Below are 15,650 nucleotides of genomic sequence, written 5' to 3'. Positions count from 1 at the left end.
TTCACAGCACTTTTAATTCCAAGACACTATCTGAACAGTACTCATTAAAGAGTGAGATGTGGTGGAAGAGCACAAGTCTGATCACTCAGCTTTTTACATTTCGCAAAAGTAAATAGTCCAAAGTGTATTATTGTGCCTGCACTTCTCTGGGTGATTTGGGAGTGGGTGGCCGCTGCTGCTGTCCCCATAGAGAAATGGAACAGCCTCATCTCACTCTCTGTAAGGAAATCCCTCTTCCCTTGTCAGCCCAAGCTGTAAAACAGCACTGGAAAAGTAATCACTGCCAGAGTGCAGGGCAATGATCTTTGCAGGTTGCAGTTTGAGACCTGCATCCTATAGGGGCATGCAGGCCATCACTGATGTGACCTCTCTGCAGCTCTTCCACAGCTTATGCTAGGCAAGGTCACAACTGTACGTGCCTCAGTTTACTTGTGAAGTGAGGTTAAACATTAAAAAGCAACAGACAAAAGTACTTACTAAGATTTTATAAATATCTAAACCATGGAACTTTAAAGGTATAAGTAACTGATACATCAAGAAGCACCGATGAGGGAATAGGAAGTCAACGGAACAGTAACAAACCACTTTAACACAGTGTCTTCACACTCTGTTCAGAGACGTGCTTCACTGAAAGAAGTGCAGTCTCTTCACATGCTGGTGTACCTGGCAATGCTTGGCAAAACACTAGCAAACAGAGATACTGTTTAGAAATCTTCATCATCAAAGGTCTCAGTGCACCTCAGCATCACAGTCTCATAATCAAACTGAAGATCTTCTTCCTGAAAGGCCCCCCAAAGTCAAGCAGGATTAAAAACCACAGGAGTTGATTGTGTTTCAAATATACAGCGCGTTAGTCAAGTGCCGACATGCATCAGTTATTGCACCATGAGCCCGCCTTTCTCTCTGAATCAGCAACCAGCACTTGTCAAGTGCCTGAGATGCCTGATGAATGGCTCAAATTTTCAACCAATTTTTTTTCTAAAATCACAGGGCTCCTACCCTATGTCTATTTACATCATTTAGACAGCTGTTACTGACTGTGGTAGCAAGTGGGTCACATAACAGGCTTTGAAGATAGGAGAGCTTCCTTGAGCCCTTAACTTCTGACTTCAGGCTTTGCTGCTCTTTTAGCAACAGAAGACCATTTCCTTCTCTTTCGCCGGCTTACAGAGAATAAATGGCTCTTGAGAAATCAAACTAGATGAAAGTGTTCATGCCTACAGTCAATCTACTCCACCTTCTGCATTGATGCAAGATGCTTTACGGCAAGGCTGCTCTTAAAAATAGGTGCTGTTTAAAAAATGTATGGCTTAAGGAGCAATAAATCCCACTTGCTTGTCAAGTGACTCATCTAAAATCCATAATTTTAAAAGAAATTACGCCTTTGAAAATGCAAAGGTGCTCAGTGCTACTTAGAAAAAACCCCACTGACTTTCACTTAGATATTGTAAAACCTTTGGACCTCAATCTAAATTAATTCTTTACTGCCTTTGCTGCTAAGAATCTTTTATGATGTGACCTTAAGACAACAGCTCTTAAAAAATTACAAGATTGCTTAATTAATCTCATGCTCAGAGAAATTTCTCTACCATGTACCATGGAAGCATGCTCCTGTTTTCATTTTTAGGTCACTGACCTTTCCGGAGCCCTCCCTTTCCTTGTCTAATGGATCTCCTCCCTCCTCTTGTGTGCGACTTTCTCAAGCATTTTATACTACCGGGATCCATGCCCTTGGCAGCCTTGATGGCCAGGGCAGCGGCTCAAAAGGAGCTGCACTCAGTGCATCTGTGACTATGAAATGGTGAACATGCACAATCCAACAATAGTACTTCCTACCTGGACAGTTAACCAGAAATGGCATAACACAGCACTAGCCTGTAATGACCAGCAATGAACCCTGCCGCCTTATCAGCTCTGCAGATGAAAGAAAAGAAGACCATAGGCTGCCTTTCATATTTCTGTTGGGAGCACATCGCATGCCTCACCTTGGTACTGCACCTGCTACTCACCTCTGTATCTTCTAGAAGGTGTGGGCACAGTGCACCAGGACATCACTTTATCTTTGGGATAACTTATCCCAGCACTGCCCAGACTCCCGGGCCAGTGTAACACTGGCGCAGATACCACATCAAGGGAAGGGGAACAGGCTGCAGCGGTTCAGTCACACCCATAAGGTAAGCAGGAAGGGCTCCTTTCCCCGTCAAGTCCAGAAGTCTCTAAGGCTCCGAGTAGCCCAATTTCTAGGGTAAGGTATGTAGCCTATACTGAACTCCCTGCTGCTGCCTGAGTTGGTGTGTTTCAAGCTAGCTGGAATGTCTCCTATCCCTGCTCTGCAACCACTTCCATAACTGCCTCAATCTGTTTGCTTTGAGATGGAGCTGAATTTCTGCGCTCAAACCAAAAAAAATCTAGTCAGTCGTATTTTTTTGTGTGTCTCTTGGCAGGACTCTCTAGATGTGCTGTACTGCAGTTATCTAAACCAAAACAGATTGTGACCTTCACATTATCAGTACTCTCTAAGCTGCGTGATTTCTGCTCAAACTTCCTTTTTATTGTCTTATCACAGACAACTCAAAAGTTCCTGCATAAAAGAAATGCACACAGCCTTTTATTTCCTTTTGGATCCACGGAGCTCACTCAACTGCCAATTTGCGGTACTTCAGCTTCTTTTGCTGCCTGTCTTCCCATCACTCCCATTCTCCTAGTCTTATTTCAAATGTCCCTCTTTAAAGCTTGAAAGAGACACTACCTCTTCTCTTATCACCTCACCTGGGAGCTGTGAGATGGACTTGGGCTCATATATAACAATGCAGCAGCAGGACAAAATGGGACCACCTAATGCTGCCAGGCATGACATCCACAAAAGAAATTTTAAACCGGGAAATACCATATCTTGCCTAAAGCTTTTCTTTCTTTTCTAGTTCACAGTCATTTACATAAGCACAGGAAGAGCTCTGTCCTTACACAGAACATAGCTATTCACAGACCAAAGGGCTGTGTAGATCAGTGCCTGCTCTCTGACAATAGCCAGGAGTGGATATTTAGACAAAAAGTGCAAGAACTGTGCATGCAGTGTGCTCTGCTCCACAATATATGCTCCCTCATTATGGCAAACTGTGCTGTGAGGACCTTCTAAGCTGGAAATTGTATCTGGACCTTCAGATTTAATAACTGCCAATGGATTGATGCTCCAGGAGTTAAATTTGGTAATTTGCACATGCAACTATTTTTTAATATGTTGTTTGTTCATTTCACTGAGTGCTTTCGAGTCCTTCTGGTATTAGACACAATGAATAACCATTCTGTGTACCAAATCCACATCATTTAGGATCAAAATTCTCTCATGGTATTCCTCAGACTTTTTTTGCAGAAGAGTCCTACTCTAGTAGCTCCTCTTTAATGCCTTTTGCTGCACGGGCTGCCACTCCTCTGCACCTTCTCTAGTGCTACTCTCTCCCTGAGATGGGGGAAACCAAATGGCATGCAGCAGCCACTGTGTGGTAGATTCAGTGTGCAACACTAGTTTCTGCTTTGTTTGCTGTCCCAATTACCCCTCATCACAAACACAAGCATGCTCTGGCTGAGGGATATCTCCCTTTCAGTCCTCCACTCTCTGAGCCACCTCCTTGGCAGGAGGGCAAGAAGGGGAGGAATAATACTGCAAACACAATGACTTCTGGCTTAGTGAACCTGCAACAGCAAGCTGAGGTTAAGGGGCAGCTCAGCAGCTGTTTATCAGCTCCTTCAAGAACACAAATATCCTACTCCTACGGCTTGCCAGCGGAGGGCTCAGGGTAGGGAACCTGGCACCCAGACAAGCAGAAGGTGGTCCTACTGAGCTCAGAATGAAGCAGCTGGGGGTTAATGGAGAACTGCGAAGTGAGCTTCGCCTGTTCAGATGAGATCACTCAAGCTTTTCCACAAGGAACTTTCATGCAGACAACAACAACAACAAAAGTTCCCCATGTCATTTGCCATTTTGAATAATACTCTGAGCAATAATAACTCCTCACAATGACACAATCCTAGTGACCTTTTGGAATGACACATCTGAAGTTATGAAACCAGAGTTCTTATTTGTAATGATTCTGGACAAGATGATCAGAAGCACAGAAAACAGAAATCCCTTTCTGACGATGACAGAAAGACATTGATCCTTCTGTAAGGAATTCTTTAGCAAAGCTTACCTGGAAAAACTGTGTATTAGCAAAGAAGAGGCTTTTTAGGAAGTCAGTGATCTGCAGACAGAGTCTGTGGTGATTCTCTGGATTTTCAGAAGCGCAGCTTGGAAATGCTGAACTGAAAATGGAACCAGATACTATATTTAAATTCCTGTTCCCTTGTTTTTCCTCCTACTTACTTCCTCACCTACACATTTTACCTATAAGTTTAAAAAGATTCACATTGTCTTCAAGATGATTCTGATCTTAAAGAAAATAACCAAGGAAAACAAGGAGGAGTGGAGGTGGATATATTGATGAGATATTGTCTAACAAATGCAAGGAAGATACGTAAGAACAGAGAACAGCAATAAAAGAAACCAGTATCACAACAAAGAGATCCACTGACACGTGACAACTACAGTAACACTGTTGTGGGGAAAAGTATATATCTATTTTAACAGAGAGAAACAATGGTTATTTGGTAGTGTATTTTGTAGGGTTGTTCAGAGAAACAGCCTCAACTTCTTTTATAAAGTTTTTGAGTGAATGCAGTAACATGTGGCCACGAAATGACATATTAGCTATCACTGGCAGGTTTGTAGTCGGGTAACAGGTAACTGGCAAAAAGCTAAGATAATCATTCTAGACCTCACCTCTATGTTCTCCCTGGGATTTTAAAAAGTTCTGTCATCACGCCTTTGCCCAGAATTACAAAGCACAGAGTGATAAGGAAGGAAGGGAACAGGATAAATGTTGACTACTGAAATACTAATCCAATTTGGGATCTAAAATAGATCGCAATACATTGCAGTATTAAGGAATACTTTCTTATTTTAAAAGTAAACAGCAATTTTGACCTAATAAATGTTATTTAATAGATATGTATTTGCTAAGCTTTATGTATTTAAATATATTCTGATCAACAGTCAAAACAACCTTATTTCCATTCATTCTGTTCTGGAAGTACAAGGTGGAATGGTGGTGAAAGACAAAGAGATTCACACTGAAGAACTCTCTAAATATTGAAAAATAAGTAGAAACTGGGATTAAAAAGAACAGGTTAAAAACACTATTTACAAAGAGAAACAATCCTAACAAAGACTAAGTAGCAAGAATGCATAAAAGATGTGACTTTCCTCTTGAGGAAAGCAACCCTTTTCTTTCTTTGGTCTACTGGGACAAATCAAAGGCAGTGCCAGCTTTGTATCTGACATGTTCTCTTTTAGGTAATTCACTTGACCTGCAGAGGAAAGAGATGTTATTATTTAATAGGTCTGGTGTTTCTTGGATGTTACTGTTCAGGTCAATCACATTTTAGTTTGATCACCTCCTTGTGATTAAATTGGGGTACTAAAAACGGTAAGGGAGTCAATGTTCAAAAATTACAATTTTTTTCTCATTAAATGAGAGTACAGTTTATGATTAGCTGACTTATCTGAGGAATGCCTTGTGGTCCTCAGAGACCTGGTAAGTGAGAGAGAGAAAAGGAAAACTTCACAAATATTGTAATTTGAAAAGATGGAAAGCTATGTAGAGTGCTAAAAGAAGAATTCGAGTTATCCTGAAGTGATGGGGTGCTCTTAATAAGTGATTCTTACTCATTCTGCCATAAATGCCTATTAATCATTTCACTTTTGCATCTTAAGAGAGTATTATTGTGAGCAAAATTGCTGGAAGTTGCTGTTCTAACCATTTACTAAAAATTAGGCACAAAAAAGAAAGCTAGGCTATTGCCTTACTCCACAGAAAACTTGTCATGGAGTACTGACTATTAACTTACTCTGTCTAGCAAAAGGGGTAAGTTTATAACTTACCTCTGGCTAGATGTTCCTTGAGTCTCACTTCTGTCAAGGAAATCAGCAGCAACATCAAATGCATCTTCAAACATTACCTATCAGAGAAAACACTTCAGATGTCAACATATCCAGCCACCTAAGAGTTTTACCTATCACCTTTAATAATGAAGTCTTACAAAGCATGATACTCTTTCTTTCCATTTAACGGGTATATTTACATATAGAGTAAACCAAAAGGGTTCTATGGAGAAAGGAATAATACAGAATAACTGTATTTCATGACTAGGAACAAGGTTATTCCATTCCCTTAGGCCTATGCTTCAACCTGTAGGAATTACTTAACATTACATCTCCCAGAAAATCACTAAAAAACATTATTTATATCAATGTTTTAGAGACTAGACTGCTGCTGCTTATGGCTGGAGATCTCAGCTGTACCAGCTGGTCTCCCCAAATCTGATTCCAGTGTGTGACCTGGCTTACAAAGGAGTTCAGATGCTCCCTGTGACAGACCAATAAGCTTATTTGTTCACCCCACCATAATGCAGTTCACACATCTTCTGTGCCAGAAAAGTACTGTGCATGCAACATCCCCATGACATTTATTAAGGAGGCCAGCAACATGAGTTGTGTCCTGTGACTCAAAGAACTTGTCAATGCATTTTACTTACCTATTAAAGTTGGACATCTGTCCCTCCCTTGCAGCTAGTAAAATTACATACATGTCTTTGAGCAGCTAGTTGCTTATGTGCTCCAGGAACAGTTTACAAAGAGCTGGCTGTTATTTTGTCTCTTTTTAACAAATGCCCTGGTCTACTCAGTCACTGACTTTGTGGCTCTGCCAAGGTGCGTGGCACTGGCATTTATTAGCCCTGTACAGAAACTGGTCTACAAATACTTGCTACCAAGTGCTTTGATGAAAATAAAACACCCAACCCAAAACACAGCAGGCCTTGGCAAACTGGGTATTCCTTCTGTATTTAGATCATCGGCGCTCCTTGGAGAGTTTGCAGAGCACCATAACCGTATAATTCTTGTTCTCGCTCCCTCCCCCTGGAGCAAGTTAGAGCAAATTTAACTGTTACTTAGCACAGAAACTCTACAGGTCAGTGGAGACTAGCAGGATTACTACCACTGACTCCAACAGCTTGCTGTGTATCTTACCAAGACAGAATTTGGTGCAGATATTTACTCAGAGGCTGCTTATTGTTTCCACTTATGCATTCAAGTGGTCTTAGGAAAGCACAATTACAACTACTGTATGTTTCCAATTAAAAGTTTCAGAGCCAATTAGCATCTGAAGGTTTGGAGTTTCAGAAGCACAGGACCCGCTGTACCGAGCACTTACTTCCTCTGGTGTGGAGACTGATGAACCACTGGCTTCCTCGCTGTTACCTCGGCTGTCCCTCACACTACTTTCAGTGCATGCAGGCTCTTGACAAGCAGCTTTAGGATCCATGAGGAAATCTCTCTGGCTACAATACCGCAGGATGCTGTCTCTCCTTTCTTCAGAAAGCTCTTGCCAGAGGTGGGAAATAGTCATGGAGACCTCAGGAAGAGGCACTTCCTCAGTGCAAACAACTCCATGCTCTATCAGCAGGTCCACCGTGTGCTTATAAAAATACAGGTATCTGTAACGAAAGAAAAGGGAGCATCTCTTAAGCACAGGCTATGAGGCAGCCATCTATTGTAAATCAGTAGGAGACTGGGGAGTAGCCGTGATTCATAACTACTTCACTGACTCCCCCCTCTAAGACTTCACACAATTACTGAAGGTTGCCCAACACTGTCTGAAGATTTTAGCAGCTCTGTTCCGCCAAGATTTTAGCTTCAAAAGGCAGGCTCCAGCCACAGCCTCAGCAGGACTGCCTCACAACAGAACCTCGAGGCACTGCAGGCTGTACCTGTTGCACAGGCAAACCTCATTCTGGTATTTAATAAATTTTGAGTTACTTGCCTTTATATCCTGAGGCTTTGACACTGCAAGCCACTTTTTATACTTTTACTGGCATTGCTCTACACTTGGTTGAGGTCATATCCTGACGTATCAGGTACTATACATGCAGATAGAAAAAGACTACCCCAGGCCTGGACACTAACTTAAACAAGCATGGGAGCTACATTTCCTCTATCTCACATCAAAGGAAATGCATCCCTAAGACTGACTTCTATGCAGTCTGTAGTGAAACTGGTAATGGGACATAACTGTTGTAATTTCAACCCAGTGACTAAATCTCAGAACAATCCCATTTCTTCTGTCAGTCCTGTGTGCCACAGTGAACCAGGGATAATAACGTCTACTTTGGAAAGCAGCACTGAAGGTTATTTTTTGTTAATTAAATGCTTAAAGTTTCTCAGATGAAAATAACAAGATCAAAAGAGTACAAGCCACGCGTTCTATAAACAGCAGTCATTGTTACTAAGTTTGGGCTCAAAATGATTCCTTGGAAGATGTCCCAAATAAGCACATTTCCTGATTAACTGAACCGTACTGCATGAGAAAGTAACTCAAAAGAGTTCAGTCGTTTGGGTTTGTTTTTTTTTTAAAAATACTTGTTCCAGCAAATCAATATTGAAAATCTTAAGATAATTCTGCACACAAGCATAAACATGTTTGAACTCCAGTTTCCACACTCTATTATTTTCCACCATTTCTGGAGAAAAAGTACCAGAAGGGGAATAAGAGTTCTCATGTAAGTTATTGTGCTTACTAAGGATTCTGGATATCCAGCTCCAAACAAAAGATCTGGAGATTCTCAAACAGAAGAATATGAATCACCATTAGATTGCTTTGCTAAAGAAATTAAGCTTGAAAATGACTCAAGTATTTCCTTCCCAACTGGAAGAAGACAACCACATTTTGCATTGGACAGAGTACTGTGCAGTCCTACCAATACAGCTCCTGCTGCTGCACATGGGAGAAAAAAAAAGTCAGCTGAATCTCAAAGCATTTCTGATGCTGCCAAAATAATGAGTAGACAATCACCAAAGAAAAGGCTGTCATTTTCTCTGCTGAAGAGTCCCTATTGTTTTATGCCTGTTATAAAAGGTAATTTTTTGGAGAAGGATTAGCTACGAACCAAATGCAGTCTGCCAGGACTGGAAGACTGTAAGGATAAGCGCCAGAGCCCACACAGTACAGGCTCTGGTCTACTTTGTTAGTGAAGAAGGGGAAAGTCAGGTGTTTACAGCTATGTCCTGCAGTCTATGATGAAGTAGAGCATACTTTCCCCAGAAAATCTTGATTCAGCAGATTTCAAGGTCTTGTAAACAGTATCTTTATTACAGAGACCTCAGATTCTCAGAGGAGCAAAAGCAGGAACAGTAGCGGGAGGCTGGTGCCATCTGCTGACACAGCTGCAATCCCGTTTTGATGAAAACCTCAATAGTCCAAGGGAATTTTATAAATAAGTACCAGTTCAAAGCAAAAGAGAGCAAGGAACTGTGGAAGTTTTTGTTTATGGCAGTGACGCTGTGGAAGAGGTTGCCAGCTGCAGCTTTGGATTCTCCTGTACTGCGTATTCTTTACTCTGGGATGGTCAGGGCAAAATTGACTCTGCTTGAGGGTACAGGATAGATTAGACATCTATCTGTTTCTCAAATCTTCACAATTAAATGATCATTCATCCTTTGGAAAAGGATTCATGACTTCTAAGTAGCTCCTAGTTCTGTCTGACAGCAAGGGAAAGAATGCGATGAATAATGTACTCAGTCTTAAGATATAAGTAACTTTGAAAAAACCCAGTAATCTTACCATTACAACCCCAAACTAAAATACATGGACCACTGACATGAGAAAAGTGGTCTTTGTTTTTTAAGTCCTGCAACAGGCACTTAGGAGCTGATCCTAAAGGGGGTTTACAGACTTGCACCCACCAGCTATAACTGTAACACACACCTAAGTGTTTAGGTTCCCCTGCTCGTCCCTGTGTTGCAGACATTTTGAGGAGTGCTTTCTGACATCTTCCAGGCCACCACTACTCTGCAGCCCACAAGCCAAGAACTGCATGATCTCCCCTGGTTGCACCCAGCCTTACCCTTCTCTGATCCCCCCAAAAGCACTCCAAGCTGCCAGGAGCTAAGGGTCTATTTCTGGAAGGGGCAACAGCATTCAAGCTCCTCATAACAATGCCATTAGAGGCAGGACAAACATCACTGTGGGGGAAAGTACCTGCCTACCTCTGGTTCCTGCACCTCCCCAGAACACAAACAACTGGAATCAAAAATTTCATCTGGTGCAGCAATTCCTACATTCCTAAAATCTAGCCCCATTGCAGGGATACAACTTGATAGTGGTACTGACAGCAAAACACACAGGGACATGCACTTGCATAAACCATTCTGGATGAATAACCTCCAATTCCATCTGAACTTGTCTGTTAAACCACTACTGTTAGCAGGTATGCTGCATCTTACTCTGCAGGCCACATGAACAATGGTAAAACATGGCCACACAGGGACTGACACACTTGAAATACATTTTTTTCTCTTTCTTGAGGATGGATGGAAAATTCTCAGGGATTTTCCAGGGTCTGGAGAGCTGGGGGCTGTTATGATGCTTGGGAGACCATTCACATGCAAGTTGCAGGTAAAAGACATGTGAGGTGCTCAGGTTCATCACCAGCAGGGCTAAAGTTGCTGGCACAAGGCTTCTGCAAGGCTGAGGCAGGCTCCAGCAGGGCTGTAGGAATGGCAGCAACTGGATGCACGATGTTAATATAAACAAGTCAAAAAACTGAAGGCAATGTGGTGTGTACCTACCGTTCAAAGTCCACCAGATCTGAGGATGAAGTGTCTGAAGACTGGATCAATTCTGGCTTCCCATCCTCTTCCGGTGGTTTTTTTTCACATTCTTGAATCAAACACCAGGTAGTAGAGTCATTCTCACTCACAGCTTCCGAGGCTGATGCAGTGCTGGAAAGAACACACAGGAAAAAAAGCCACACGAACAACTTCTTAACTGGATTAATAAGGCCCTTGTCATGGCCACTCCAGAGTCCAGGGCCATTCTTCCCAAGCCAGCTTTCTCCTCCTCCTTTTGCTTTGCAGGTGAATGAGAAGCCCTTGGTGCAGATCAGCTACATAGAAGGGAAAGGAAATACAAGCACTGACTGGAAATGAGACCAGCAACATGCTTAGAGTGTTTGTGTACTGTACAGGATCACAGGGGTCCAGGAGAATTCTCTTCATCTTTTCCCCACAATGAAAGGCTTCTGCTTGGAAATTCAGTAACAATGACAAAGAGGTTCAGAGATGCTGGGATGGAAGCAAGTGCAAAGTATTATCATCTTTACTTGACTGGCATAAGCCCTTACCTATGATTGCTGAAGTGCCTCTTGACATATTGCTCCCTGACTTCCTCCAAGCTGGACAGGTTCCCATCCTCCAGACTGAAGGACTCTGCTGTCAGCAGAAAGGTTACTGTCACATCAGTGACACTTTTGGCTTCCCTCCCACCCTCAGCCCCAATCAAACAAAATAAATTCAACATCTGGTTCTTCACAAGCCAGAGCTTTTCATTATACAAAAATGATGTAAAAGGAGAAATGTCTGCCTCTCCTGCAATGTAGCTAGCATTACTGGGAGTTTATTATCATTGAGGAACTTAAAATTAATGCCTTCTTCCTAACGTTGGTCTGACAGAAATGATGGTGATATTAATAAAATAACCAGCAAATCAAACTCCAGGCAAGCACTAGTCAATACGGTATTTTGTGACTGCCATATAACAAGCAAATTGCATTTAATACCCCCCCCCCCCCCGACAACCAACACGTGATTCACAAGCAGTATGAACTGTACATATATGAAAGTAAACACAAGGGGAAATTAACCTCCATGTTCTCCTCACCCAGCCTCACTGCTTGTGATCTCTTCAATTTTGCTCTCTCAAACTATTTCTTCTACCTATGACTGACTTTTATGGGTTATTCAAGGATGTGGGTTCAGAGGAGATTGCTCACGTTAAGCAATGGGACTTCTAACTGATGCAAATTATTGAAGGTGCAAGTTGCAAGAATAGCAGGGTTTTTTCTACCTGACAGTAACTTGGACACTTGAAGGGACACAAAAATACGTCCAAAGTCTGTACCCCATCAGCCCCCAGTACTAATTGCTGCCACTGCAGGCAGCGGCCAGCATCAGTAAACAAGATGGCACATTGGCAAGGCATGCCTCAACTGCTGACAGCACATGCTACACTGCAGTGACGCATGGTGCCACAGGTGGTAACAGAAGAGTGTATGAAGACGACCCACCAAGCTGAAAGAAAACAAAGCCACAGCAGCTCTCTACCCGTTTCTATCAGAGTAAATTCTTAACTAGAGGCTTCCATTTCCTGTACTAGGAAATCCTCAGCAGCTTCTCTGTTCTCCTTTATCTGACACCAGAGCCTGCAGTTTAAGCTCTGGCTGTGCTTGACTTGCAATCCTGGGTGCTCATGACAGCTGTCTTTCACACTACACTACATTGCTGAGGCCGGGAGGAGCACACATGCTCCTGCAGCCTCTCAGTGGGAGCCCAAGCATGCAGCCTGGCGACCCACACCAGCCTCACACCTGCTGAGGGTGAACTGGCAGCAGGGTGACAATGCCATTCTGCCTGACCATGGGATGGCAGGAATTACCAGTTTCCTTCCTTCACCTTGGCAGGGGAGGGGGTAGGAACAACTCAGAGTCAGAGGGGGATTTCTGAGGTGCAGTGCTTAGTAGGTCAGTAAGACTTTTTGCTACCCCTTGCTTACTGTTACAACTAAAGTCACAGTCAGCTCTAACGCTTTAATTTGCTCAGCTAGGTACCTAAATGTCTCTTTAACAAATAAATAAACAAACAAATCCAGGCACTCTGTCCAAAGCAAATACTTGCATAGTTACCTTTCATCTCCAGCAAAGAACCCAAGGTTTGCTCCAACTTCTGGATAGATTTCTTAGCCTTACGCAAAACCTGATACTAAACACAAGAAAAAATCAGAACTGATTGCTCTCTGCTCTGACTAGATCAATGTTTTAACATGCCTTGGTTGTTTTCTTCACTTTTCCTTCATTTTGATATTCAGTTATCTTGATGTCCCTGCGAAAACAACTGTATTGTTTCACCAGATACCCTCATTAATATGAAAAGGGGCAAGAACTAATACCAGAGCAAACTTCAATGCAGAATATAAATATTTAGGTATGTATTATGCAACACATACACATAACACCTGGTCACATAGATACTTGCTACTTAACTGTGATCTTCTTTCATCAGCAAACAGTCTTGTTTGGATTGTTCTTTTCTTGGAGCATGTCCAGAAATACCATGCTGTGAAGTCTTGTTGGACGTCTACCAACTTTAGGCATAAGACTTTACTAATAATTTCCCATGAGAACTTTGCTAGGAGAAGCCTTTGCCATATTCTGCTCTCAGCTACACTGATAGCTACTGGAGTAACTTCAGTGCTGAACATCATTCCTTCATCATTTATAGCAAGCATAACTGAGAACAAATGGCCAATGCATTTAAACATATACACCTCAAAAATATTTCAATATATATGTGATTGGTGAGACCATCCCAATCACCTTTGACAGGATGTCTACCTTTCAGCGTTGTCACACTGGGTATTTTAGCCAGACACTAAGAACTAGGATTACAAGTGAACTTTCCTATTTAGGCTCTTGAAGATACTCAACTTCTTTTGACCTTCAAAAGTCACACAAGGGGCACATGATACTATTAAAAAGCAATTTTAAGAGTTGGTATGTGATGATAGTCCCCCTAGTCCAGACAAAACAAGTATCTGTTTAGTCTTGGCTTCTGAGCTCATGGTGACTTCAGCTTAACTTGCATTTTTGTTCAGAACATGGCAAACTGAACTCCTACTTCAATCTGTAGGAGAGATAAGGGGTTCAGCAGGCACAAGCACCAGATAGCAGTTTTACATGTTCAGAGTCTTAAAGCCCTTTACAAGGACAACTCCTGTCCTAAACAATCACCACGCTCTCCATTTTACAAACTGGAAAACTGTAAGTAACCAATCTAACTAAATGAATCAGTGGCAGAGTTGAGGATAAAAGTACTCCTCATGCTTATTCCTCTGCTTTGAGCATGGTGGTATCAATCTTTTCAGTAGTATTTTGGGTTCATTTCATCTTTATAAACGATAAAATAGTCTCTTAGTTTAGCAGAGATCAATAAACAGCATTGATGGGTTTTTTTTCCAGACTTATTTTTTCAGTGTCTTGAGGACAGAGTGCACCTCATAAGGCTGAATGAATTACTCCCTCCCCTTTAACTGTTTCTGTCCCTAAACTCACCACTCTGATTTCATAGCAAAATGGTGTGAAATCAAGATAACTTCATCACGGGATCCTTTGCTTTGTTTCCAAAACACTACAAAGAAGCTGCAAAGCTATAAAGAAGCTGCAAAAAACCCTTAAGAAAAGCACATCTAAGGCACATGAACAACCCATGACCCAGAGACTATGAAGTGAACAATTTGCTTATGCTGAACTGGCAGCTTTAAAGTAAAAGAGATCCAGGAAAGCTTCACACAGTGAAATCACACTCACACACACTGGCACCCATAAAGATACAGTGGTCATATTAATAAACCTGGCTAAATTTAAACACACCCAGGTATAACAGCGACGCATAGAGAAATAGTCGCTGCTCCGCACCTTTGAGGCAGAGTTGTGTGATTGGGATAGAACAGCTTCCCGCAAGTCGCTGAAAAGTCTTCCCAGCCTAGCACGGTGGCGTGCCTGTGACAAGCGCCGCTTTGCCACGTAGGATTCTACCTCTTGCAGGTGTGTCAGGGGACTGGGACTTACTCTCGCACGTGTCTTCCTACAGGCTCCAGCTGTCTCCATCAAAAGCTGCAACACTTTATATGGACTAAATATATAAATAAAGAAAAAAAAATCTTACAGCCTGTGTAGTGGACAGACAAAAAAAGGCAAGTTCAGGGTGACTGACAAAAGCACTCCAGCTCATTTTTCTGTAGGAAATCCTGGAGTCTGAAATCTTCTCTTTGCCTGAGGGATGCCATCTGTAAGTACTGACTAAAACCTAACCTACCACTAACGATAAACTGCACTGCAAGAAACACAGCCAAACCTCCCACCTCCTGCACCCTTCCCTGCAATGGTTTGATGCTCCATTTCCATGGGGTACCCAGGGTTCAGCTTCAGAAAGTGCTGAGAGTCCTCAGCTTCCACCGATGTTACTAAAAGATTTATTCACAGCATTGGAATTTTTCTTCCAATTAAACTGTGACAGCGGAGCAGGCAACACCACCGGACATACACATACACAAAAGGGCCAGGCCCACGCCCAGCCGAGCCTGCTGCAGCCACCCCACCGGCCTGACCAAGTCCAAGGCACCCGCCGCACGACGGACCGACGCCCCCTGCCCCAGTACCGACCGCCAGCGCGGCACAGAGGACGCCTGGCCCTGCTGTCTCTTCTGCTGCCGGGAGCGGAAAGGCCGGCTCGAGGCCGACCGTGGCTGCTCACACCGGACACCTCTGGGGATCGACCGATCGCCCGATCGACCTCACCCCGCCCGGCCCGAGCCCGAGCCCGAGCCCGAGCCCGAGCACACGCCCACGCCCACGCCCACGCCCACGCCCGCGCCCGCACCCGCCCCTTCCATGGCCGCCGCCGCGCTTCTGCCCGCCTGCGCTCAGCAACAAGAGCCGCACGTGGC

The 15,650-nt window shown here is 43.0% G+C and overlaps 1 protein-coding gene across 2 annotated transcripts; it reads right to left on the bottom strand.

Annotated features, from left to right (window-relative positions):
- STRA8 (stimulated by retinoic acid 8) lies at window positions 1-15,169 on the bottom strand. Of its 2 annotated transcripts, XM_055712816.1 has the most exons (7): window positions 12,832-15,169; window positions 11,275-11,362; window positions 10,721-10,873; window positions 7,308-7,590; window positions 5,978-6,054; window positions 4,188-4,299; window positions 1-779 (listed from the first exon to the last, which is right to left on the bottom strand). In XM_055712816.1, the coding sequence occupies exons 1-7, from the start codon at window positions 12,836-12,838 to the stop codon at window positions 705-707; spliced, it is 795 nt and encodes a 264-aa protein (XP_055568791.1). In that variant the 5' UTR covers window positions 12,839-15,169; the 3' UTR covers window positions 1-704. The 2 variants fall into 2 exon arrangements, with proteins under 2 accessions (XP_055568791.1, XP_055568790.1); XM_055712815.1 differs by having other exon boundaries at window positions 1-4,299.
- Between the last annotated feature and the right edge of the window lie 481 nt (window positions 15,170-15,650).

This window comes from Falco cherrug, chromosome 5 (genome assembly GCF_023634085.1).
Source record: "Falco cherrug isolate bFalChe1 chromosome 5, bFalChe1.pri, whole genome shotgun sequence".
Lineage (NCBI taxonomy): Eukaryota > Metazoa > Chordata > Aves > Falconiformes > Falconidae > Falco > Falco cherrug.
This window is presented reverse-complemented; position numbering and strand designations above follow the sequence as displayed.